Source organism: Centrocercus urophasianus, unplaced genomic scaffold, assembly GCF_019232065.1.
Source record: "Centrocercus urophasianus isolate 14NV4802_14NV808 unplaced genomic scaffold, USGS_Curo_1.0 seq_18, whole genome shotgun sequence".
Classification (NCBI taxonomy): Eukaryota; Metazoa; Chordata; class Aves; order Galliformes; family Phasianidae; genus Centrocercus; species Centrocercus urophasianus.
The window spans coordinates 24600980-24625173 of record NW_024884733.1 but is presented as its reverse complement, the minus strand read 5'-3'; the positions used below and the strand labels follow the sequence as shown (position 1 = coordinate 24625173).

At 56.1% G+C, this 24194-nt stretch overlaps 3 protein-coding genes across 6 annotated transcripts in view; 2 read left to right on the top strand and 1 right to left on the bottom strand.

Annotated features, from left to right (window-relative positions):
* Nucleotides 1–133: 133 nt before the first annotated feature.
* TTC4 (tetratricopeptide repeat domain 4) lies at nucleotides 134–5306 on the top strand. The gene is made up of 10 exons (XM_042820173.1): nucleotides 134–232; nucleotides 300–417; nucleotides 513–674; nucleotides 808–885; nucleotides 1212–1336; nucleotides 1602–1688; nucleotides 1886–2100; nucleotides 2808–2889; nucleotides 3571–3653; nucleotides 4556–5306. The coding sequence occupies exons 1-10, from the start codon at nucleotides 158–160 to the stop codon at nucleotides 4653–4655; spliced, it is 1125 nt and encodes a 374-aa protein (XP_042676107.1). The 5' UTR covers nucleotides 134–157; the 3' UTR covers nucleotides 4656–5306.
* A 2117-nt stretch (nucleotides 5307–7423) lies between these two features.
* On the bottom strand, nucleotides 7424–17061 carry ACOT11 (acyl-CoA thioesterase 11). 4 transcript variants are annotated; one of them, XM_042819961.1, is made up of 16 exons: nucleotides 16973–17061; nucleotides 12800–12989; nucleotides 11961–12030; nucleotides 11564–11624; nucleotides 11017–11118; nucleotides 10629–10764; nucleotides 10395–10551; nucleotides 10041–10160; nucleotides 9818–9962; nucleotides 9478–9533; nucleotides 9278–9344; nucleotides 9116–9199; nucleotides 8886–9019; nucleotides 8557–8688; nucleotides 8359–8485; nucleotides 7424–8275 (listed from the first exon to the last, which is right to left on the bottom strand). In XM_042819961.1, the coding sequence occupies exons 2-16, from the start codon at nucleotides 12924–12926 to the stop codon at nucleotides 8120–8122; spliced, it is 1674 nt and encodes a 557-aa protein (XP_042675895.1). In that variant the 5' UTR covers nucleotides 12927–12989; nucleotides 16973–17061; the 3' UTR covers nucleotides 7424–8119. The 4 variants fall into 4 exon arrangements, with proteins under 4 accessions (XP_042675895.1, XP_042675894.1, XP_042675896.1 ...); XM_042819960.1 differs by lacking the exon at nucleotides 16973–17061 and adding an exon at nucleotides 16828–16949; XM_042819962.1 differs by lacking the exon at nucleotides 16973–17061 and adding an exon at nucleotides 16686–16821.
* Nucleotides 17062–22919: 5858 nt separating this feature from the next.
* The window catches only part of SSBP3 (single stranded DNA binding protein 3), a 51314-nt gene continuing 50039 nt past the window's right edge, over nucleotides 22920–24194 (top strand). Inside the window, exon 1 of the mRNA XM_042819540.1 lies at nucleotides 22920–23058. Coding sequence (XP_042675474.1) covers nucleotides 22920–23058 — 139 coding nt within the window. The remainder of the gene's footprint in view (nucleotides 23059–24194) is intronic.

Sequence of the window (24194 nt, the reverse complement as noted above, 5' to 3'; positions counted from 1 at the left end):
GCAGCCATTTGCAGCCCCATCCCTATTGCCGCACGCACGGGCGCCCCGCTCCCCACAGCGGGCAAAATGGCGGCGCGGAGCCGGAAGGGGGTGGGGTGTGGGCCGGAAGGGGGCGACACGGGGCCGGAAGTAGCAGAGCGGACGGGCTGGTAGCAGCATGGCGGACGCCGGGGAGAGCGGCGATGCGGTGCCGCGGTACCGGAACGGCTTCCATCCTGACACGTGGGAGCAGGTGAGGCGGCGACGGGGCCGGGCGGGCGTTACGGCCGGCGGTGCGGGCTGACGCGGTGTGCCCGCAGGAGCTGGAGGCCATCCCCATGTTTATGAAGAGCTGCCCTGCCGAGATCGACGCGTCGCGGCAGCCCGCCCTGGCCTGCCTGCAGTCCCTCCTGTTCGACGAGGAGAAGGAGCCCGCAGGTGGGCGGCGGGGCGGCGGGTGCACCCACAACCCTGAGGGCGGGTTCTACCGGAGCCGCGCAGCCCATCTCACGCCGCGCCTCCCCGCCCCGCAGAGCTAGCCGCCATGTACAAGAACGAAGGGAACGCGTACTTCGAGGAGAAGGACTACGGCAGGGCCGTGCGGGCCTACAGCGAGGGGCTGCGGCAGCGCTTCGGGGACGTGGAACTACGAGCCGTGCTGCTGTCCAACAGGGCGGCCGCGCACTGCCGCCTGGGTGAGCCCCCGCCCGCTGTCCCTCCTTTGCCGAACGGGCCGGTGACGCAGTTCTCGTGTTTTGCCGCCTGTGGGACCCAGTTGTACCTGAAATGTGCAATCCAGGCTTCTGAGCTGCTTTCCTTTGCCCGCAGGTAACTACCGCTCTGCTCTCGCTGATGCAACCCAAGCAAGGAAGCTGAAGCCCGACCACCTCAAAGCCATTGTGAGGGGTAAGGGCAGTGCACAATGGCCACAAAGCCGCCTCCTCCTGCCCCAGCTCTGCTATCCTGTGCCCAGCCTTGGCTGTGGTCACCTCCAAGCGTGGGGTACCATAGGCTGTACCACTCTGCTGATGCCATGGCTGCAGAAATGCTTCAGATTATCTCCCAGCTTATTAGACCTACTGGCAGTCTGCAGCTCAACACAACCCCGCAGTGCAACAGAGTGTATTGCTTTAGAAGGCACCAGAGTTAACACTGACTTTATAACCACTGCTTTGTGTAAAAGCTCTGTGCCAGCTCCAGTACCAGGCGCTTAAAAGCCTTAATCCTTCCAGGAGCTCTCTGTCACGTGGAGCTAAAGAACTACTCTGAAGCCATAGCGTGGTGTGAGGAGGGCTTGCGAATAGATTCAAAGGAGAAAAAGCTTCTGGAAGTGAGATCTAAAGCTGACAAATTAAAGGTAAATGTTACAGCAAACTGGCATGCTTGTTGCAGGAGTGATATGTGCTGCTTACTGTCAACTTAGAAACACATTGGTTGGAGAGTTCTCCATTCAGGTTTCTGTGTAATATAATTTCTCCTCAAATGTGGTTCCACGTAATAATGTTGTTGAGATGTGCAGAGAAAACAGCTGGGGCCTTCGTGGAGCCTCCACTTGTCAGCAGATTAGTGCTGGGCCTTGGCTTTCTATGCATGACTGCGATACAACTCCTTGTTACATGCAGCGAGTTGAGGAGAGGGATGCAAGAAAGGCAAAGGCGATGGCGAAGAAAGAACAGAGTCAAAAGGAGCGTTTGCTTGCAGCAATAAAGGTGGGTCTGTGAGAGGACTTGTTTTGGTGGTGGTTCTTTTGGGGGGGGGTTGTAGGGGAAGGGACAGGGATAAGGGGCTTGGGTTAAGGACTTGTTGAACGTGGCTAGCTCTATCCTGAGCTCCCAGGGCTGTACCCCTTTTTAGGTAACAACTAATGCAAAATAAGAACTTACTTATTTTCCTTCCTCTCTCCTAGGAAAGAAATATCAAGCTGGTTGTTGAACCTTCAAGTGAAGAAGAAGAAATATCAGGTAGTCTGGCTGAGATATGTCTGAATGGTTTCCACTCTGACAGTGCCACAGGGGCAAAGGTGCACTTAGATGCTGATGGCAACCTAAACTGGCCTGTTCTCTTCCTGTACCCTGAGCATGAACAAACAGACTTCATCGAGGCTTTTCATGAGAACTCCAGGTAAATGCACTATCTGCAGCATTCTTTCATGAAGGAAAAGTTTGAGTGAGTTAGAACAGCTGGTAGGGGAAATGCTGTCATTACCACTGAAGTAGCTCCAGATTTCTAATCTCATAGCTGGCCAAACAAGGTTAAAACAACTTGGAATTTGTAATGTTTTTGTAGGCACAGATCCACCCACAACTTTGCAATTAAAAATGACAGTGCAAACAGATGAATAAAGCCGGAGTTCTTAGATAGTATTTTTAAGTATGTCTTTCCATTTTCACATTGTTTGGTGGTGAATTCTCAGAACTGACTGACCAGCTCTCCTGCAGTACCAAAATAAACAGCCAGCTGACATACAGATGTATTCTGAGCACTGATGTGGTGAAGCATGGCATTGTTGAGACCCTGCAGATGAAAAATCAATTGTGAAAGAAATGCACAGTGCTTGCTTTTACACCTTCTGTATTGTGAAAATGGAAATTAAAAGCAACTTGCTGTTGCACTGTTCAAGTTTAAAACCATTGGTATGAGTTGTAGTAGGGTATGGTCTCATTGAGAAAGCAGTGAGTTTAAAGAGAAGAAGCTATTTGTTTTTACAGTGATCTAAATCTATTTTCAAGTCTATTGCCTAATTTGCTGATGTATTTTTACTGTCTTTCATGTGCCAATTGTAAAGACCAGGCTGAATGCTAAGCTAAAATGTGTGTTCTGGCTTTTAGATTTATCGATCATTTAATGGTGATGTTTGCTGAGTTACCTCCTTGGGATTTAGAAAGAAAGTACCTTCCCAGCAATCTCCAGGTGAGAAACTGGACTTTTGAGTGTGTTGATTTGTGAAATGTTGCTTGGTTGGTTTTGGTGTTTGTTTTTTTCTCTGAAGTGAGACTAAGCATCTGTGTGTGTATGAAAGCAATAGCATAATTACCTGTTCACCACCCATGGCTGTGAAATAGTGATTTGGAGAGCTACATTCACTCGTCAGCACATCTGGAAAATGTTCAGTTTATATAGGCAGAGCTTATTAACAAAAATGAAAGTACTTTCTATCATACACAGCGTGTGTGAAATATAAGGTATTTACAGATACTGTTAGGAAATTAGGAATCAAAAGAGTAACTGAGAGTTAGGCCAGGGAGCTGGTGCACTGTACATAAAGAAGTGTAGATGGTGCTGTCTCATTTTCCACCTCAGTGTGGCATACACTGGGCAGCCTGCAGTGCAGCAAGCAGTCAGGTACTAAAGGACCATGTCTGTGGCAGAAATTGTGTGCCTGCTGCCACCGCTGTCAGAAAGCAAGCTGGTTTATGCCAGAAAGACTTTGAATATATATAGAGGACTGCACTGCTTAAATTAGTGTCTGATGCAGTCAGTTCAAGGTAGAGAAACTTGTGAAACCTCTATGAGTTGCGTGCTGTGCTCTTACTGGACTTAGTAGTTCGTCCTCATATGGCTTAAGCATGTAACTCTCCCAAATTTCCTCAGCTCTATTTTGAAGATGAAGAAAGAGCAGAAATGTATGAGCTGAACCCAGCACACACATTGCTACAAGTGCTGCAGCACCAAAGGTGAGGCTCTACCTGCATGTCTCTAGAAAGAGTAGACTTTGGGCTTTAAGTGCAGTTTTTTCCTTCTGATTTAATAGCACTTGCTCTATGGGGGGGAGGTGTAGAGCACCAGGGCCACATGGTTTTTGTGCCTGCTTTGGTGATTAGTGTTCCTTCCCTCCCCAAAAAAATGCACAACTCTCCAGGACTAGGTGGAGGTGGGAGGGAAATGGGACTACACACAAGCAGCAGCACTAGAGGGGCTGTTTTATACCCATCTAAACGGTGCTACTTATAAAAAGGCAGCAGCAGTGTGTAAAGAGAGCGTGTTGAAGGTTAACAATGCTCTCACTGTTAAGAATGCTGTGTGAGCAGTCCCCAGCACAGCATGCAGCGCAGTTTCGGTCTCTGAAATTGACTTTCAAGTACTGTGCCATTGTTTAGAGAAAAGAGTCTGCTGTTGAGAAACCAAAAAAAGTATTGTAGAGCTGGTGCTGTTAACTTGCAGCAGCTTGTAGCTGGCTGGGGATGCCTGCAGCACAGCTCCAGCAGAATGGTCTGTCACAGGGGGAGCAGAGCTCGAGCTCTGCTGCTGTGGACTGTCTGAACTGGCACTCCATAAAACTCAGCAGTGTGCATAAGCCCTCAGATTTTTCAAGCTGTAAGGGCACTTGCAAAAGAAACCTCTTTCCAGGGACAGAACAACAGCTCTCTATTTTAATTAGGGGTGGTTGTTGGGAGAATCATTGATTCATAATGCTGCTCCTTGGTTAAGGGTAGCCCTGGCTCTGAAAGGCTCTGCTGATCATCAAAAGCAGCCTGTCATCCTTCGGGAGGTCAGGCTGTGCTGTGCTGGGCAAAAGCTGCTTGCATGATGCTTGGCCAGGCAGAGGGAAGCTAGAGGACTCTCTTTAATCTTGCAGGTATTTTGTAAAGGCGGGGACTCCGGCAGTGCTGGCTTTTGTGAAGAGTTCTCCCTTCTCTAAGAAGTATTTCAGTGGCAAGAAGGTGCATCGGCTGTAATGAGCAAGAAGGAACCGAGGAATCATGTGCAAGGGCTTGCTGTTCTATCTCGGCTGCAGACAGCAAACTTCTGCTTGCACAGAAATGCCTTGCACACTTCAGGGGAGAAATAGTCTTGGCACACACAGAAACTTCCAGCAAAGAAGCGTAGAAGGAGAATGAAGGGCTTACAAGAGGGGATTATTTGTTTAAATAGAAATCCAGCTGGCTTGCAGAAGGTCTCCTCTATGACAGGCTGCATGGGGCTTTGAAATAAACCTGAAACAGTGCCAGACATTGGCTGCAGCTGAAGCAACAGCAGCTGGGAATGTACTTACCTGTGAAAAATCACTGATTTCCTGCGAGGAGGGCTGTAGTTGCCAGGGTTTAATAGCAGTGCTCTGGGGTGAGTTACCTGCCTGCTGCCACGAGCTGAGTGCAGCTGGGCTCCTGCATGGGCCATTGCAGCTCTGAGGATTAGCAGCAGCTGGTTTTCACTGCTCAGAGCTGCTGCTGGCCAGGGGAGAGCAGAGCTCTTTGTCTGGAGCAGCGTGTTTTACTGACTCTTTTGCTACCTACATAAACTGGAGCTAGACATGTCTATTTTAAGCAGGCTGATTCCTGTCTAATAAATGAGGTGATCCTTTTTTCTCACCGTATGAAATACTGAAAGTGAATTCTGACAGTAATTCTGAGCTCGAACATAACAGTTTTATCCATCCAGTTAACTTGTAGTGCCAACATACAGGATCATCTGTGCTTCTGTAGGAGCTTATAATTAAAAATAATTCTAACTCTAATTTCTTTCTCCCTGAGCTGCCCGGGTGAGCAGCGGCTGCAGTTTTAAGAACAGTAAGTGCACAGAGCAACAGAAAAGCTCTTCAGCCATCAAAACTTCTGCTTACAGCATGGAGGATTATTCTCTGTCCAGTGCTGCGTTCAGGCAGCTCTAAGAAAGTAAACAGAATTCCATGTTGCTATTTTTGAGTTACTGCACTGTGCACAAATACAGTAAAAAATATCAACAGGGTTGCTTTGCAGCCACACTCACAAGGTAGAGAGGTGGGCAGTCAGTAGGACAGACTTGGCTCAGTGCAGGTCAAGCAGCAGTGTTGCAGAGCAAGGATACGGTATGGGATGAGCTGGTGGCACACGTGCAGGACTTGCACCCAGCCTGACCTCCTGTGGCTGCCTTCCATGGGGTGCATGGCTGTCATGGTGTTGGAGATGGCCTGTCCAAACCCTTGCATGTTCAGCATGGAGGCAGCAATGAAAAAAAAAAGATGATGATGATCTACAAGGGGAAGAGAGCCTGCTGTAAGCAGCTGCTGTGTGTGGTTTCTTCCCCCACCCCTCTTACATGCAAAGCTTGCTGAAGTCTGGATGCTAATTGCTTGCTTTTAACCAAAGCCACATGTGGACCTCAGCACTGTTTGCAAGCCAGCCCCAGCGGAGCAGAATGAAGTGGGACTCAGTGGAGGAAGGGATTGGGGCTGAGGCAGCCAGTTGGCATGTTACAGCAGTATCCTGAGCTGTATCCAGAGCAGCATGGCCAGCAGGTCAGGGGAGTGATCCCACCCCTCTGCTCTGCCCTTCTGAAGCCTCATCTGGAGTACTGCATCCAGATATAGAGTCCTCAGTGCATGGGAGACATGGACCTGTTCAAGTGCATCCAGAAAAGGGATGCAAAAATGATCCAAGAGATGGAACGCCTCTCCTACGAGGATAGGCTGAGAGCTGGGGCTGTGCAGTCTGGAGAAGGCTCCAGGAAGACCTGAGGGCAGCCTGTGAGTATCTAGTGGGAGGCTGTAAGAAGGAAAGAGACAGATTCTTTAGCAGGGCCTGTTGTGGTAGGACAAGGGGAAATGGTTTCAGACTAAAACTGGGGAGATGCCCCATCCCAAGGGCATCCAAGGTCAGGCTGGATGGGGCTCTCAGCACCTGATGGAGCTGTGGGTGTCTCTGTTCATTGCAGGGAATGGGACCAGATGGTCTTTAATGACTCCGATTCTACCTGGGCTGTTTCCTCTTTGCTGAACAGCTCAGGGGTGGTATGTGGTGAATGCCTTCGGGCACAAGTGAGAGGCAACTGCCCATCATCAACCCTGTGGGGGAGAGCCCCTCTCAGGCCAAGTGCAGGGACCTACCAGCCACAGAGCTCACACAGATCTGCACTCCCCAGGAGGGGGGCAGGAAGACCAGCTGCAGCAGTTGACAGCATTGGAAGGCTCTGCATTGCTCAGCACTGTGTTCTGGTTGGGACTGGGTCCTTCTGTGTCAGCCAAGCCACCCCCCAGCTCGGTGCTGAGCTGGAATTACTGCTCAATTCAGCTGCAGCATCATGGCCCAAAATCACCGTTCCTGCAGTCACCCAGGTGGGGACCTCTCTGGGGAATCCTGCTCTGGCTCCTGCACCCCAAAACCTCCACCCCAAGCATTAAAAAGTACAGTGCTTTGGGAAGGAGAGAGGTCAGTCAAAGTTCAGCATTGGGGTGAATACATCACTGTGTGCACTTAATCAAGCAGCAGCCATTCCTGCAGATAAGTTGGAAGGATGGCTCGAGTCCTGGTGATAAAGAGGCAGGATTGCCCTGAGTTTTGGGAGATAAGGAGTCACTGTAAAAACTGAGTGTTTCATGCCATGTTTAGCTTGAAACAGCTTTATCTGGTGGTGATAAGAGGGCAGGGGAGGTGGAGGCTCACAGGGGATGACTATAATTCAAGGTACGGTACAGATCTAACTGCCAGGGCAGCAGCACCACAGCCCCCAAAGCAGACCTTCAGGCAGGTAAAGGTTTTTACTTCTGATGTGCTTTTATTGCCACTCCTTCCACGCAGAGCTGTAGTCAGCAGCAGGACTGCAGGGCAGTGTGATGGGATTGGGATCTCAGCCCAGTGTGGGCATCCCATCAGCATCTTGGGTTGGGAACCCAAATCAGTGAATGTGAGGCAGGGACATGGTGGCAGCCAACCTTCTCCTCGCAGGAACAGAGAAAACCTGACAGCCCTGTTGTGGGTGCACAAGTAGCCCATTTCCCACCCTGCAGGTGCATCTCCCCCCACTCTGGGTGAGAGCCAAGGGGCAGTGTGGTCGTGCCCCAGCCCTGCCCTGCAGCCTGGGGCAGTGGAGCAGCGCATCCCCCAGCACAGTCCCTATCCACACCACTACAAAAAAGTTTCTCTCATTAAGAAACAACTAAAAAAATCAGTATTAGGAAGAGTTGGGATTGTACAAAGAATCAAGTAGCATTAGTTGAACTAAAATTCAAGTCCTACTCAGCAGCTTATAAAATTAGGGGAAAAAAAAGAGGACTGGAAGTATCAGTATGAAGATGGTGCATCCCTGTGACACCCCTCCGTCCCCATCTCACTGACCTTGCTCAGGCCAAAGCCCCAGCAAGGCACGGCCTGAGTGCCACCACTCTGTCCCCACACCCCTCTTTGCAAGACCACGTCTGTCCATGGATAACAGCAAAGCCCCAGGCCTAGAGGTCCTGCAGCAGTGCAATAAGGTCATCCTTGTTCTTCAACAGGAACTTCTCACAGGCCTTGAAGGTGGCACAGAAGTTGGAGGACAGCCCCACCACGTTGGTGGTGACATAGTTGAGGTACCCGGGCGTCGCCTGGTTGTAGTAAGCCACCTGTGATGAGCAGGAGACGGGTGTCACGGCTGGGCACGGAGGCTGAACACCCCAGCAGTGCACAGCATGGCCACAGCCCTCACCTTGCTCATCTCCTCTGACTCCGGCCACACACAGAAGCCAGAGCAGAGCGTCTCACCCCGTGTGTAGTTGGTGCTGGCAGGGTGCGTGGGCAGCGTCACCGACCGAAAGGCCACCACGTAGGGGTCCCTGGCAGGGGACAGCAGGGTGAGTGGGGTGCAGCCCAGGTGATGGGGACAGAGACATCACCTACTGCTTACCCTCTGCTGCAGGGTTTCCGCCGGGAGGCCAGGATGACAAAGTCCTGCGGCTTGTTCTCAGAGCTGAGTGCCTGGCTCAGCACGTGGTAGATGGCATCATCCTCATCCACCTGCTGCACCAGCTCGGCACTCCTGCGGGCGGGAGAGAGAACGGCAATGGGCGGTGAGAGCTGCTGTGCACAGAGTGCCATCAACCCCAGGGATGGGAACACACTGTTCAAGGCATGCAAACAGCTCTGGGGTGAGATGCTAGGTCCCAGGGAAGCCCAAAGGGTGTGCTTTTGGAAAGGGACGGGCGTCTGCTCCCACGCCATCCCGGCAGCACTCACTCATAGTGGCTGTCCCACTCGTGCCGGCGCCGCAGGTCGGAGAGCAGGGAGAAGGCCTGGCTGGCCGAGATGTTCACCGACATCTCAATGCGGAAAGAGAGGAACTTGTCCTCCTCTAGCGTGTAGATCTGCACCTTGGGGAGCACAAACATAGTATGGCTGGGACGTGCATGGGACCCAGCATGCCTGCACTCTTGGCACAGCTCAGAGTACTTGGGTTAGTGCTGTACCTTCTCCTTCTCCCTGGCCAGCACCCAGTTGGCTTTGGCTACGAGTGTCTTCAGTGCAGAGACGTTGTTGTAGCTCAGGTACACCTGTGACAGAGCAGCATATCAGGGCCAGGGGTATCCCCAAAACACAGGCAGGAGGCAGTGCCACCTGCAGGCACACACCTTATTGCTTTGGTCCCAGGGTACAGACAGCGGCACCTCCGTCTGCTTACAGGAGACAACGTATTTCCTGCAGGAAAGAGTTTTCCTTACAGCAGGGCAAAAGCTGGGGAGTCCCTGCTCCCCAGTGCCAAGCAAGAAGATTCCCATTTCTTCCCATCTCCCATTTCCCCCCTCCACCCCGGTATCCCACTTGCTCTCACCGGTCCAGCCGAATCTTCTTCCTAGCACTGGCTTCTCTGTACCGCCTTTCTCCATCCTGATAAATGGGAAAAGCACACCAGGTTAATGGAAAAGGAGGAAAAAAATATATATTTTGTAGAGTGGGTAAAACATTCAGCAGCAAAGGGCTGAAAGGTGAAGCCCTGTGCTCCAGAGATTAACCGGGAGCTATTTCAGTGTGCTGGGAGAAGGCAAAGAGCCCATCAGCTGATGTCAGTGCCTCTCTGGTAGCAGCACTGTGATCAAGGGATGGATGTTAGCTGTGTGCCACTGCAGCAGCGACACGGGGACATGGGATTACAGGGGGACTGCTGTCCTTACCCCCGGCTGGGGCACGACCATGGGCAGCGTGCGGGGCCGGCCCTCCTCGTCCAGCACCACGAAGGTCATGAAGGCACTGTTGATGTGCCTCCGGCTGACAGACATCTCCTGGTCATAGGCCTCGGTGCAGACCCCCACCTCCATGCTGGGGGAGGGGGGGGGAAGAAGGGGTGAGACATGGGGAACCACGAGAAAGACTAGAGGCGCTGCCACCAGCACTCACCTGTTCTTGAAGGCGTTGTTGACGATGGCCTTGAGCACCAGGCGGTCCCCGACCTGCGACGGCCCGCGGAAGTGGAACATCTCGATGGCACGCAGCGTGGGGTGGGCATGGCACAGCCGGCTGCAGGGCAGGTGTCACTCCATGCACCATCCCCATCACAGCCAGAGCCAGGGGACCCTTGTAGGAGCTGTGCCTGTCCTTCCCTAGCACCACTGTGTGCATGTGGGACTGCCAACTCCCACTGCCATCCCTGCGTACCAGTCCCTGTCACTCCACCATCTCCAGAAGGCCCCCACCACCCAGCTGTGGCCCATCCCACCCACCCGCCCCGATGCCCCTTCCCCCTGCAGGCACCTGGCTGCGATGGTGGCCACATTCTCCATCCAGGCCATGATCTGCCCACCAAAGGTGTTGCCCTGGTGGTTGGCGTGCGGCGGCAGCACCAGCTCCACGCTCTCCACTCGCGTCTTCTCAGCCGGCACCACCGCACTGCCATCCCTCGTCTCCATCTCTGCCAGGGAGCACGGGGCTCAGTGCCACGGCCACCCCCACCCCTGACCCCACACCTCCCTTGTGGACATGCAGTACCGGTGTTACTGGTGTTGCGGGTGAGGAGGTCCTTGAGGGTGTCCTTGTGCACCAGCCGCATCCGACGGCGCTCGGCAGCAATGCTGTGCTCAATCTTCTCCTCCTCTGTCTGCGGGGTCAGCGGCTTCAGCTTCACCTAGGTGTGGGCGATGGATGGGGTGGGCCCTGTGTAGGGTTCCAAGGGGTGGCATGCATCCCAAGTCCCACGCAGAGCTAGGCAAGCTCTGCATGCTTGGCTGAGTTGATTGTGTTGAGGGAAATGACTCTTCCTGCTTGCCCATGTCCCCACGGCTTGGGAAAATTTAGGCACAGCCCCACCTGCCCCCAGCCCCTATTGCAGAAGTGGTTTCCTGCAGGTTGGGCACGGGGCTCGCTGCACAGCACTTACCTTGGTGCCTAGGGGACCCTGCGCCACGAAGGTGGCATAAGCCTTGCAGATGCTGCAGTGCTTCCCGCTGCACAGGTCCTCGTAGCTCACCTGGATGCCCACCTGACAGAGGGCACAGCACAGGGCCTCTGAGCCACATGTATGGGTAGCAGGGACTGATGTTCAGCCAACACCACCAGCACAAAGCAGGAAGTTTTTGCAAGCCCGTGCAGGGGTTCCTCACCCCAAATGTTTCCTCCTGAGAAAGGAGGGGGCTGAAAGCAGCGGGTGAAGCACAGTGATGCCCAGTGTAGTTTGGGATCTTGAAACCAAGCACAGGAGAAAGGGAGCAGTTTGGTGCCCAAGCAGGAGCAGGTGCATGTGTAAAGGCAGCATCACCCCAGGCTGAGCCAGAGTGAGCAGAACAGACAGCACAGCCCCCGAGCCACAGAATAGAGCAGTATGCAGGTACTCTGCAGGTGGCCACAGCACAGAGGGTGCAGCTGGCAGGGACAGCAACATGCCAAGGGTGGACACAGGGGGTAAAGCATGGTTGCAGCACACAGACCTCCATGCTGGAGTTGAAGGCTCGGTTCACTTTGGCTTTGATGTTAACGACTTGTCCAACGCTGGAAAACAGAGAGAGGAGAAGGGACAAGAGGTGAGCGGAGGGCGAGGTCCCACAAGTGTGCAGAGCACATGCTCCAGTGCTGAGCAGCTCCTTGCTGAGGTGCCAAACGAGCAAATGTGCCTTACTGGCAATAGCAACAGAAAACGGGATGGCCACAGGGTCCCTGCACCCTGAACAGCGCCTCACCAGGGGCAGATGTGCCCAGGACCTGGCAGCCAGTTGGGCTGGCAGCAGGGCACTGGAAGGCATATGAGTAGGAAAGCTCCAGCACAGCGCAGCTCTGCCTCAGCCCCACACCCAGCCAAGAGTAGAGGGCAGAAAGTGGCACCTTTACCTAATGGTGTGCTCAAAATAGATGTCATCCATCGAGGCAGTGACGCACGGGCAGCCAGCATGTCTCTCAGCTGAGAAGGAACAGCAAACAGCGTCAGCAGCCTGCAGCAGCATACGGAGCTGCCAGCCCAATGTTTGGGGTGATAACAACCTCAAAACCCTGCTCCCGTCTCTGCCCTTTTCCCATCTGTGCCCACTAACAGCAGCATTTTTGGTTTCCCCACCTCTGTTCTGCAGACATTTTGCCCAGGGTTCACCCCTGGGGCAGCTCCTGGCCACATCACCCTCAATGTCTGCCCTGCCCTGATGATGCTTTCTCAGCAATGCACAACAACTGATACCATCTATCCCTACACAGCAACTACTGTAAAGCCAGCTGCTGGCTTAGCCTCCCCTCTAGACTACAAAAGCATCTCCAAACTGCAGAATTGCCCCCGTTTTCTGGTCTCATTGGTGTGGGTTTGGCTGCACGGAGGCCACAGGGAAGGCAGTGGTTAGGGGGAAGCAGACAGACCAAGAAGCTGTGTGCAGCAGAGCCACCTCCCCCTGTCCTGCTGCTGGCTGCTCCATTACTCAGCAGAATGGCACGGCGCCCAGCTGCCGTCAGCTCTGTGGGCAGCAGGCAGGGAATGGCACGCTGCTGCCCGCACGCAGCCCCACATCTCCCCACCCCAGCCCTCTCCCTCCACCCCTGCTGTCCGCATGAGATGATGCCATTGCTTGTTGCTTTCCTTTCCATCACTAAACACTGCTGCAAGCATCCTCAACCAGCACATTTTCCTCCCCATGCAGGACAAGCTCCCCAAACTGATGGGCTACAAATGCCCAGGCACAGCTTACCCGAGAGGCAAGCAGCCGTGTCGATCCACTTGAGCAGCTGCCCGGCGCTGAGCTCCCCATGCTGATTGCTGTGGCAGGGCAGAACCAGTTGGCTCATCTGCACCTCGGTGGGGTTGTGGCCACCCATGGCCCCCGCAGCCTCCTCCTGCTGCTCCCCTGTGTCCTGGGTGCACGGCGGTGAGGTCGAGCCCTGTGGGAAGAGGAGAGGGATATGGCTCATTACCCAGCCTGATTAGCAAACATGTCTGTGGGATGGGATCATGGGGACCACGATGCTTGGAACCCCATCGTTTGCTTTTCCCATCCCAAATGTTGGTGCCACAGAGGGCACCTGCTCCTCGGCTCTGTACAAATAGGAGAAACATCTCCCAGGAAACCTTCCTTGGCAGGACAGGATGCTCCAGCAGTGCACCGCTGGGGAGAGAAGAATAAAATGTTATGAATGCAGGGGTCAGCACTGTTCCTGCCCGGCCCCTGGCTCACCAGGCACAGAGTGGTGTTTTAGAAGGACTGTGATTGTGGCTGTGCTGTCAGGAGAGAAGATTCAGCATGGAGTGGGCCGTGTTACACAAGGGCTGAACTCAGCGCACCCTGTGAGTAATTGAGGAGCCATGAGAGCAGTCTGGGCTTCATTACAGCGCTTCCTTCCGCTTTCTGCTCTAACAATGTCCCCCATTTATAGCACTTGTTGCGAGATCCCACTCGCAGCAGCTTCTTTCCCCTCTGCTTCTCTCCAGCTGCCTTTGTAAATGCTTTATTCTCAGAACACAGCCTTCCCTCCTACCCCAGGCTCACCGAACACCACTTCGCTTCTCAGAATAGCATTTTCCATCACTGGTCTAACAGGAGCCTTCTGTTTCCATAGCTACTGGTACAAAGCATCCCAAGAATGGCACAAACCTCGGGTTATCGAAGGCAGCGAGTGAGCCCTAAGGAAGGGGCACCCGTCCCGGCAGCCTCGAGCCCCCCACAAACCCCCCGGGTGTCCACCGCACAAGGACACAGCTATTTCTGGAAGGCAGCAGGCTCTGGGGCGTGAGCCAGCACTACGCAGAGCTCCAAAGCTTTCTGCAGCACAGTTATGATTTCAGTGGCTGGGGACGTTAATAGGGATGGGGCACTGCATGCCGGCAGCCCCAGGGTTATTGGCACAGCACACTGGGTACCTGGAGGCCATTGCAACAGAAACTCAGGATGTCTTCAGGGACTATAGTGTTCCCTTTGACCATTTTTAAAAGACACCTGGAAAGGAGAAGAGCAGCTAGGGTTAAAAGAGGGATGGCAGAACGTGGGGACGTTGCCATAAAGGGGGAAACGAGGCAGTACAGAGAGACCCAAGTGCTGGAGCGCTCTGCATTGGGATGCACACAACCATTTGGTTTGGGAAGAGCTGGCTAAATCCACGCGTAGGAGCACAGCAGCGTGGGGAGGAAGCTGCCAGCACCTTGTAAACAGACAAAAGGTGACGGCAGGGCTCAGCACAGAGCACTCGCAGGGTGGCCCTGGCCGCAGTCAACCCCACAGCTCACCCCAGAGGGACAGGGAGAGCTGGAGCCCAGCCCTGTTCTCTAACACAGCATCCAGCATGACGGCTGCGGGTCTAAAGCCCAAGGGCAGAGCCAGGTCCCAAGCCTGCCATTCCACAGGGGTCAGCCTGAGGATTTTCCACACTGTTACATGTGACAGAAGGCTGTGCTTGGAGGTGTGGACATCACAGTGTCACCAGTGCAGTCACAAGACCTGAGGAGCATGCCCTTGGCACTGGAGGGGCTCACACTGTGCCTGGCTGCCAGCGGAGCAGCAAATGGGAAGCTCCCATCCCTGCCACACCTCTGCGCAGGGCCCAGAATGAAGCACTGCAGGCACTGGGAACACCTGGTGTGGTGGTGGCATTGCAAGGGATGAGAACAAATTTTTTCCAATATCCATGCCTGATTGATGTCTCCACTCCAGCAGTGCCTTGCTTTGCTTTAACCAAGCCCCACATCTTCTCCAGATTGCAGCTGAACCTTGGGAGCTTGCTTATGGCTCACCTCTTGCAAGCAAGAGCACAGCACAAGAGTCCATCTGCTCCTAGCAAGCAGCCTTTGCTCCCCAGGTTTGGTTTGTTGCAGGCAGTGGTGGGGGTGGCCCCATCCCGCCCCACAGCCACGGTACCAATGTCAAGGACACATGGTCCAGCACGTGCCTTGGAAACCCAAAGCCTGCGCTCCCCAACTGCACTCGTGTCACCTTGTTTGTTCCAACATGAGCAGGAGAGGAAAAGAATTATAAAGAGCCACCTGCTTTGCATCCCTCAACTGTTTTGGATGTGGGCACACACTCGCTACCCTGGAACACATGGGGAAGGGGAGTGCCCAACCACACTACTCACAGCACACTGGAGACCTGCAGCCATTCAGACCGAGGGTATTTATAGAGAATTCGGTTATTGAAACTAAGCAAGCAAGTGTCTGTCCTCATTAAAATCTTCCATCTTACTCAGCTGTCAAATGTTTAAAGCTGTTGACTGATGCAGCCCCCAGGTCACCATGGCAACAAGATGTATCACCCAGGCGATGATGCTCTTACTCTGTCACCCCTCCAGTGACCCACTTCTACCAAAAAAATAAAGTTTGCATTACAAAAAGAAAAACCCTTTGGAAGAATATTTCTCTTGCCTCCTGCTGCACTTGCAAAGCCAAGCTGAGTTGAACTGGGAGCAATTGATCGAGAGAGGAAAAGAGAGATGCTTTTTCATTTTCCTTTTGCGTGGATCCTCAAGTCCTTGAGCCCCAGGAACATGGTGTTTGGCTGAGCCACCCCCAAAAAGCAGGTTGATGCTGGGGGGCTATGGTGCTGGGTCCTGGCAGGGCAGAGTGTAGCCATGGACACACTGAGCCTCCAGTGCCCACTCTCACTGACTCAGATGAGCATTCCCCAAAGCTCAGCCCAGATTTCCCCTATCCATCTTTGCTCTCTCTTTCCCGCTTCATCCCCTTGACACATCCTGACCCACTCCTGGGAATCTTGAAAGAAAAAAGCGGGGGGAAGGAAAGCAGCAACAATGAAGTTCTCTGGGGAGGATTATTGGTGTGTAATTGAGCAATATCCATGGTAACGAGCAAATCAGCACGCGTTGAAAAATTAACCTGACCTACTTTGGGAAATCCCACCACCTCAACAGGGCAGTGGGAGAGGTGAGCCTGGCGGTGGGAGAGGCTGTGCCCACGTTGGGACAGACAGCACAGTGGGGACAGGGAACTGTCAGATACATGCAAGAGTTTTTTGGGGAACACATTTCATGCCCTCCACTGGGGTTTCACAGAGCAGAACAAGGTATCAAGCCCGGAAAGCATAACCTGGATGCCTTTGCTGAGGGCTGTATGCCTGCAGCCATGAGAAACTTTTGGTGCTGCGAGCATAGCTGGGACCCTCCGTCCTCATCCTCCTCCCATGGCTCCTGTACATCCCCAGGGCTATGGGCAACGAGGCCAGCATGGGAACAAAGTCCTCTGAATGCTTAGTGGGGGACAAAGGTCCCCAGCACCGCTGCCACCAGCCCAGACAGGGAGCAGAGCTGTGTGAGCCCCTATAGGTGCCAGCAGCGCAGGGGTCAGACTGCACAAACATGGGGACATCCAACAGCATTGCCCAGAGCAGATGCTCACCTGCTCCCATGGCTTCCTTGGGGAAGAGACCACCAGGACTGCTGTGGTCAAGACCCCAATGGCTGAGACCACCACAGTCAGGACCATCCCCATGAGGACCATCACAGCTGGGCTCACTCTGGTCCATAGCACCGCAGTGTCGAGCTGCCACACAATCCACCTGCCCACACTGCCCACTTTTCCTGAGTATTTGTCCACTTTTAAGCACAAGGAGTCTTGGTTCACCCCAAACTCACCCCCAGATCACTGCCCCAAACCTCTCCCAACACCGATCCAGTCAGAGCAGGCACTGCTCCCACGCCTGCCGCGCCAGCTCCGTGGTCCCACTCGCATGCCACTGTCCCCACGTCGCCCCCTGGGCATCCCCTCTGCCCTCACCTCAGCCAGAAGAAGCTGAGCATTTGCAGCGTGTCGTGGCGGCGGCAGAAGGAAGAGGAGGAGGAAGAGCAGAAGGAGGAGGAGGAGGAAGAATGCAAGGAGGAGGAGGAGGAGAGGGAGGGAGAAGGAGGAGGGGTGCGGACACCTGCGTGCAGCTCGGGGCTCGGCGGCAGCGGGCAGCCCTGCGTCCTTGGGAAGCAGCCAGAGCTCAGCCCTTCAACACAGCGCAATTCTTAAGGTCGTGCTCTCAGCCCGGAGCTGCTGCGCACGAAGCGGCCCCGATGGGGATGGTACAAAAAGTTACCAATACAAGGAAAGAAATGCAAATCGCCGTGTCACCGCCTGTTGGCTCTTGGGGAGACGTTGTTCCGTTTGTGTTTTGTTTGCGTGTTTTTAGCAGGGAACATTTGGTGATCGAGGTACGAGGCACTGATCAAAGCCCTCACACGCTGCGGCTGGAAAGGCAGGAGTGAAATAACGCGAGGAATTCAGCAGGAAGCAGGGCCTGGCGATTGGCAACGAGCTGGGAGCAGCGCAGGGCAGGCGGAGCGCTGCTGTCGGGCTCGGGGCCGCGAGGTGCGGGGCGAGGCGGCACTCGGGGCTCAGCCCGCACCCAGCTCCCTCCGAAAAGCCGCCCAACCCAGCACAATTAGCGCAATGCTGTAATTACAGCTCGCAGCCGTGGCCCTGCAGGGTGCGTCCAGCCGGCACCGCACGCCCGTCCCTCGCAGACCCTCGGTGCGCGGCGCCTAGCGAGTGGATAATTAGCTAAACGAATTAATTGACATCCCTCCTTGTAATTAGCAAGCGGTTACAAGCAGCTATTCTCTTTGGGACGAGGGAAATTTCGCAGGGATTGGTGTTAAAATACTGTAAAATCGTTAAGAGTAAATAACGAGGGCCGCGCGTAGAGGCGGAGGCAGGGCACGAAGCTGCGGCCGCGCTGCTTAATTACTCCGTTAATTACTGCGCGGTGACAAAGCTGGGGGACCCAGTGGCCTGGGCGAGGCACGGCACCGCAGCAGGGTGAGGTGAGGATGGGACGAGCCGGCGGCATCCCGCACGCCGAGCCGCCCTGCGCGCGGCCCCCGCCTCTCCTCGCCCCGCAGCCGCTCCTGCTCGCCCCGCGGGCCCAGGACCCGCAGCGCGCTGTTCCACCTCTCGCCGCCAGAGGGCGCCATTGTTCCGAGCGGCGGCGCGGCCTCCCCCCTCCTTCCCCGCGGCGCGGCGCGGCGTGGCGCCCGCCCAGGCGCGGCCTTCCGGCTGCTGCGGCCCGCCTGCGGGGCCGGGGCGGGGGTGGGGGCCGGGCGGCTCCGGCCCCCGCGAGCCTCGGGGAGGCGGGGCCGGAGCGGGCGCTCGGCCCAATCAGAACGCGGCGGTTTCAAGAGGCCCCTTCCGCGCCCCGCTCCGCCCCGTGCGGCGCCGCGCTGCGGGCGGGCGGCCCCGGGGGAGCGCGGGCGGCCGGGAGCGGGCAGGGAGCGACGTGCGCCGATGTGCGCCGCTGTGCACGGAGCGACGGGCAGCGCAGCGCTCCCGGAGCCATGCCTCGCTGCCGGACTCTGCCGGCGGGGGCATCCCCCGTTCCCTCCTACAAAGAAAGCTTCTGGGTTGGCGATGCGGAGCAGTTGGCGGTGCCCGCGCGTTGGTTCCGTGCTGCCGGGCTCCTGCAGGCGCACGCACACGGGGAAAGCCCTCGGCCGTTCCCTGCTGGCAGGAGAAATGTGGCTGCCTCCGAGCTGAGGCGGTGCTGTCAGGCAGGGAGGTGGGGTGTCCCTCCCGGCCCCAGAGATTCGCGCATCGTTCCCCATCCGAAGCCCCAGGTTGGCCTCTGCCGTCCTTCCCGCTCCACACCGATCCACACCGCTGTTCTCCAGGCCCAGGGGTCAGGGCGGGCCCGGCAGCGTTCAGAGCCAACGCAGCGCCGGGCTGAGGGCTGGGTGCTGCACGGCGGATGGCGGCAGCCCCGGCCGGAGGCAATAAAACACCGGGAATGATGCAGCAAAACAGGCTGGAGCTGCGTGGCAAAATAAATCATCCCACGCAGAGGAGGTGGTTTTCTGCCCTGCCTTTCGCGTTGGCCAACAAAGCCCTGCTGGGCTGTGAGGGTCTGGCTGGATGCGGCCCTGCACGGTGCCCCTCGCTGTGCTGGGAGCTCGTTGCCATCTCCTCCCACCTCCCTCGCCTTCACCTTGGAGCAAGCAGCTCGCTGAGCTGCCAGCAGTGATAAAATGGCTGTGCCCCGAATTTATGGAGTTTATCTGTGAATAACTCTTGGAGGTGACGCTACCATGGAGCCGGGGAGGAGGGGAGCTTTGTTTTGGGATACGCCATGCTGACAGCCCAGCCCCAGCGTGTGCCCCCAGTGCTCCTTGTCCGCTGTGCCCCCAGAGCACCCCGTGTCTCCAGCTCACAGGGACAGAGCAGCCCCTGCCCAGCTCCCTGCTGACACGCTGAGGGCTTGTTTCCTATCCTCAGCGTGTTTACGAGGAGCTCCATCGCTTTGGCACATCACAGCAGCCCCCGCGGAGCACATTTAGCACCCTGGGATTGCTGCTTCTCACCGCGTGTGCCTGTGCTGTGCTGCAGTGAGCCCTGGGGACAAGCAGGCACCGAGCAGCACCCGGGCTGGGGGAAGCACCATGCTGGAGCCCCCCCTCCACGCTGCCGCAGTGACATCCATCACAAGTTTCCAAGCCTCATCTAATTTTGGAGGCCTTCAGCAAATCCAGGCACTGTTGCTGCCAAACGAGGCTGCCAATGTTTCCCTGGGAAGACGGCTTTGCTCTGAAGGACCCTTCTGGATGGTTTTGCTTTTAATAGCGGGATGGAACCAGGCAGCATCGCTGTGGGATGGCCCGGCTGCGGGGCGAGCCTTCCATTTATCACCATCAGCCATGAAAACTGGGAGATTTGGACCATGCAGTGATGGCTCCAGGAAAAAGAATGGGATAGAGGGGCTGAGGGAAACCAGAGGCAGTGAGGTCGGCGTGCCGGGAGGTGCGAGGGCTTGCAGAAATCCAACCGCTTCTGCAGCTACCCAGCGTCAGGAAAATGAAGCTGAAGTGTGAAAAATGAAAGTGAAAAGATAGGAACCAACCCACGGCTATTTATTCTAAAAATACTGACCTAAATACTTAAGTGCACATATAAAAGTAGATGTCTTTTCTTATTCCCTTTATGGACTCCCCTGCTTTGGTTCTAGTTTTGCTCGGAAATCAGAGGGATGGGCTTCTCGGGGGCACCCACCCCATTCCCTCTCTGCTTTGCCATATGCCCCAAGCCCACCCAGGGCCCCGTATGGGGCGGGGGTACCCGCAGGTGGCTGATAAGGGAGCAGGGAGTGATACGGCCCCAGGGTGAGGAGCAGTGCTGGGGTGACTCTACAGAGCTTATAAAGCCTCGTCTGCAGGGAGAAAAGGAGCTGCTGGGTCCCTTCCTCGCCTCAGCCAGCAGATCTTCCCTGCCCTCTTTGCTTTTTTATATGGAAAACTAAATACACCATAAAGAGCTTAAAAATGAGCAGTTTGGGGCTGTGGCTCTGGCCTGGAGTTACCTGCCTGGGCGCTGGGTTGCGTAGGGAGGGGATGCTTAATTGCAACACATTGCTGGAAGGGAAATGCACGCCTTCTGTGTGTGCTTGTCTGCACGGAGGGGAAGCTGCAGCCTCAGACCCCAGGAGCAGCGGGGGAGCCGGGGAGCCTGGGTCCTTCAGCGTGCTGAGCACAGGTATGGCAGGGAGGGAGTCAGTGCTGCTGGGGAGGGCTGCTGCATTTTGCATTCACAGCCCATCTATTTTGCAATAACCTCAGTGTGATGTTCCCACGTAGGCAAGCCTAAGCTAGCATAGATAATGAAATGGGTTAAAGGAGACAGGAGGAGGGAGAGAAGAGGAGCCAGCAAGTCGTAGTAAATCAGGGAGAGAACAGGGTTACTTGAACTCAAGGACTCAGCAGGATGAGTTTGGTTAATGCCGAGAGGCTCCATGTTCCCATCCCCATTGCCACCAGCAGCACGTCCAGCAAACAGCCCCCATCCTGGCTGCAGGGGGGCTTGCAGAGATGATGGAGGTTCTGGGGATCCCAAAACTGCTGCCAACCAGGCTGGGTATGCAACAGGCTCTACTCAGTGGAGCAGCACAGGCTAACCCCAGCAGCTCATGGATGCTGGGGACCCGGACACTGAGGCTCCCCCACCTTTGGCACAGGTTTAGAGGCAGTCCAAACAAGCTAATTAAATTCTGCTCTGCTTAATCAGAGCCATTGAACAGCAGTCAGAAGAAATTAATCCCGTGTTTTATTAGATGCTGTTTGAAGTTGCATTTGGCACCTCATCCTCAGTTCTCATCTCCTTCTGGGGAAGGAAGAAGGACATCTGCAGGGAAGAGCGAGGGTGCAGCAGATGGCAGCGGGGATGATTCAGGGCCTTGAGGAAGGAGCTGCACCTCCAGCAGCACTCCTGGGGGGACGAGGCACCTCTCCCTGCATCCCACCGCCTCCCCCCACCACAAGGCCACAAAACAGGCAGGGCTCCCAAAAATACGTGTTCCTCCACATTGCACGCTAATGGCTCCGTGCCATAGGTCCCACTGCAATTAAAGCCCGCGGAGCGTTAATATGCATCATGGTGAGGCCACTCTTCCCACAGCTACTCCCTCCCAAACCTGCCCGTCCTGCTGCGCATCCCTGCCCACAGCAGCCTGCCCACGGGGATCCCACCCAGCCTGGGCTCAGCCTGCGGCAGCACTCACACCTCACCCTTGCTGTGCCAGGGGCTGCTGCCTTTGGCCCCTTGGTTGCCCAGCAGCATTTTCTCCTGCCTTGGAGCTGAGCAGAGCGGGGCCCTTTCGGTGCCTGCCTGGCAGGTACTGCGGGATGCAGAGAGGGAGGCACCCAGCTCTGTGAGCCGTCACGCAGGAGAGCTTCAGGCAGGTGGTTATTGGTTTGAGTTTTTAATGAATTCTGGTGCCTTCACTGCCAGAAATCCAAGAAAAACCCAGCAGAGAGAAACCTGAGCCGAGGACATTACCTCTCCAAGCCCTGGGAGCACTCAGGAGGCTCGCAACGTCCTCCCATGACTCGAGCAGACTGTGCTGCTGGCCGCAGGTGTTGGGATTTCTGATTATAAAATTTCTTGTCCTAACCTGTGTTCAAACTTTGCAGAGCCATTTAATTGCCTTCTGCGGTGGTGAAGATATGAAATTAGCCTCCCTTCTGATCTTGAGCTAAGTTGGTCCAAAGCACTGTCTTATAATTTGCTCAAATCGTTTCACCATCGGGTGGTGGGAGACACAAGGCTGGGGCTGCAGGGAGCGGTGGAGTTCACACAGGATGGGAATTCCACCCTCACTGTCCTGCAGTCATGCTCCTGGGTTCGCTTGCATAGGAATGGCAATATTTAGACTTGGTGCCACTTGCAGGAAGCTTTCAATCAACTGCTCTCCATCTCCCCTAGCAACAGCTGAGAAACAGAGCTGGTCCGGGGGATGGTGGAGAAGCTGAGGCAGGGGCAGCACCGGGAAGACGCCTGTCCCCATCCATCCTCTGCTGTCCCCATGCTGGGAACCTCCTCCCTGACCTCCTCTCCAGGCTGGGTACCTGCAGACCGACCTTTGGGATGCATCAAAGGAGGGGCAGATCCCAACTCCTATTGAATTTCTCATCCCCAGTGACCTGAGGGGCAGGAGAAAGAAGGGAACTGGTTTTTGTCTGCTCAGTATCTCAGACGATCAATGAGTTAAAGGGAAATAAACTCTTGATGAGGAGTGAATGTAGAGCTTGATGTGCTGCAAAATGTGAGGAGCAGAGAAGCAGCTGCGGCCATTCCACTTTATCTGTGTGGGGCAGGGAAGGGACGATGGTGCAGGCACAGAAAGGCCCTTTATTTCATTTGTTCCTGGCCAAGAGCACAGCACAGATCACCCTGGGGACACCAGCATTTTCCTCCTCCGTGCAAAATGTGCTGAATACGAGGGTATTATTTTTAACGGGGATATTTAGCTCCTCTTTACCCTCGTGTAAATACGAGAGGCTCCCGGTAACCGCCCAGCCCATAAGAACAGCAGAGGAGCAGCGGGCTGCGAAGGCTCTGGAGGCATGAGGTCTGTGCCTCGCCGTGACCCGATGCTCAGCCCGGCCTTGCCGCAGGAGCGCGCGGCACAAAGCCAGGCTCCGCTCGCTCCTTCCACGCAGGACCCGACGGCTCGCAGCCTGACACTTTCCGATCTGCGCTGCGGTCAGCTCTTTCCAAGCGAGCCGGGCCCTGCCCGCACAGCTCCGGATGGCCACGAGTGTTCCCACGGCAGCAGCTCTGCCTGGCGCTGCCGTTCCTCCTGCAGCCCACAGCTCCCACAGATGGCCCCGCTCCGGCCGCGCTGCTCAGCGCCCGCGTCTGAACCGTTAGCGTTTCATTACTCGGCAGCCCTCCGTCCCCACTGTTTTTTTGCCGGTCCCTTTGGCAAAGCGCAGCGGTGGCAGAGGTGAGGCCGGGGTGGGAAGAGCTTTGTGAAGCCCTGTTTTTTTGCGCCGCTCCAACATCTGTTCCCGTGGAAACTGCAGCCGGAGGCGGTGCGGGAGCGGAGCTCGGTGCGGGGCCGCGCAGGGCAGTGATCACACAGCGCAGCGCTCAGCGCCGGGCCGAGGAGCTCCGCAGGGCTCCAGGTGGGACAAGGCGGGGAGCGCAGCTCAGGCCACGAGTCCCCGCAGCACCCCGCTTAGGGGCCCGCTCCCTTATTTTTTGGGGGGGGGCTTCATTGTGTCACTGCACGCTGCTAGATCAGAAAGTTTTTGGGGGGTGACCCCTCGGGACCCCCCGACTTAATGCCGCGGTAACCACGAGCGCTCACACGGTACTTGGGCGCACCTCCAGCGTGCGATGCCGGCGGCTCCCCCCGAGGAGCCCCGCACCGGGTTCCACGCTCCCCGAGGCGGGGGGGGGGTCCCGCCCGAGCACCGCGTCCTGAGGCAGCGCCCGCCCGCCGCGCCCCCCCGCGCAGCCCGGCGGGCGGTTTCAAGGCCCCCCTTCCGCTCTCCCCGCGGCGCTGCCCAATCGGAGCGCTCAGCGCGCGGCCGCTCGGCACCTTAAAGGCGCAGTGCTCCCCTCCGCCCCACCGTGCTTGCCCGCCCGCAGCGCGGCGCTAGGACCGCGCGGCGCCGCGCTCTCCCCTCCTCCCTCTCCACCGCGGGAGGCCGCCCGCCCGCCGCTCGCGGAGGGGGCGTGCTCACTCGAGATCCCGCCCCCGCCTCTCAGCGATTGGCGGGACCGCCCATCAATCAGCAGGGGGCGGTGCCCGGCGCGGCCACGTTCGGGTGCGCGGCGCGGCGAGCGGCGGCAGGCGGGCGGGCGCGGCAAGCAGCGGCGGCGGCGGCGGC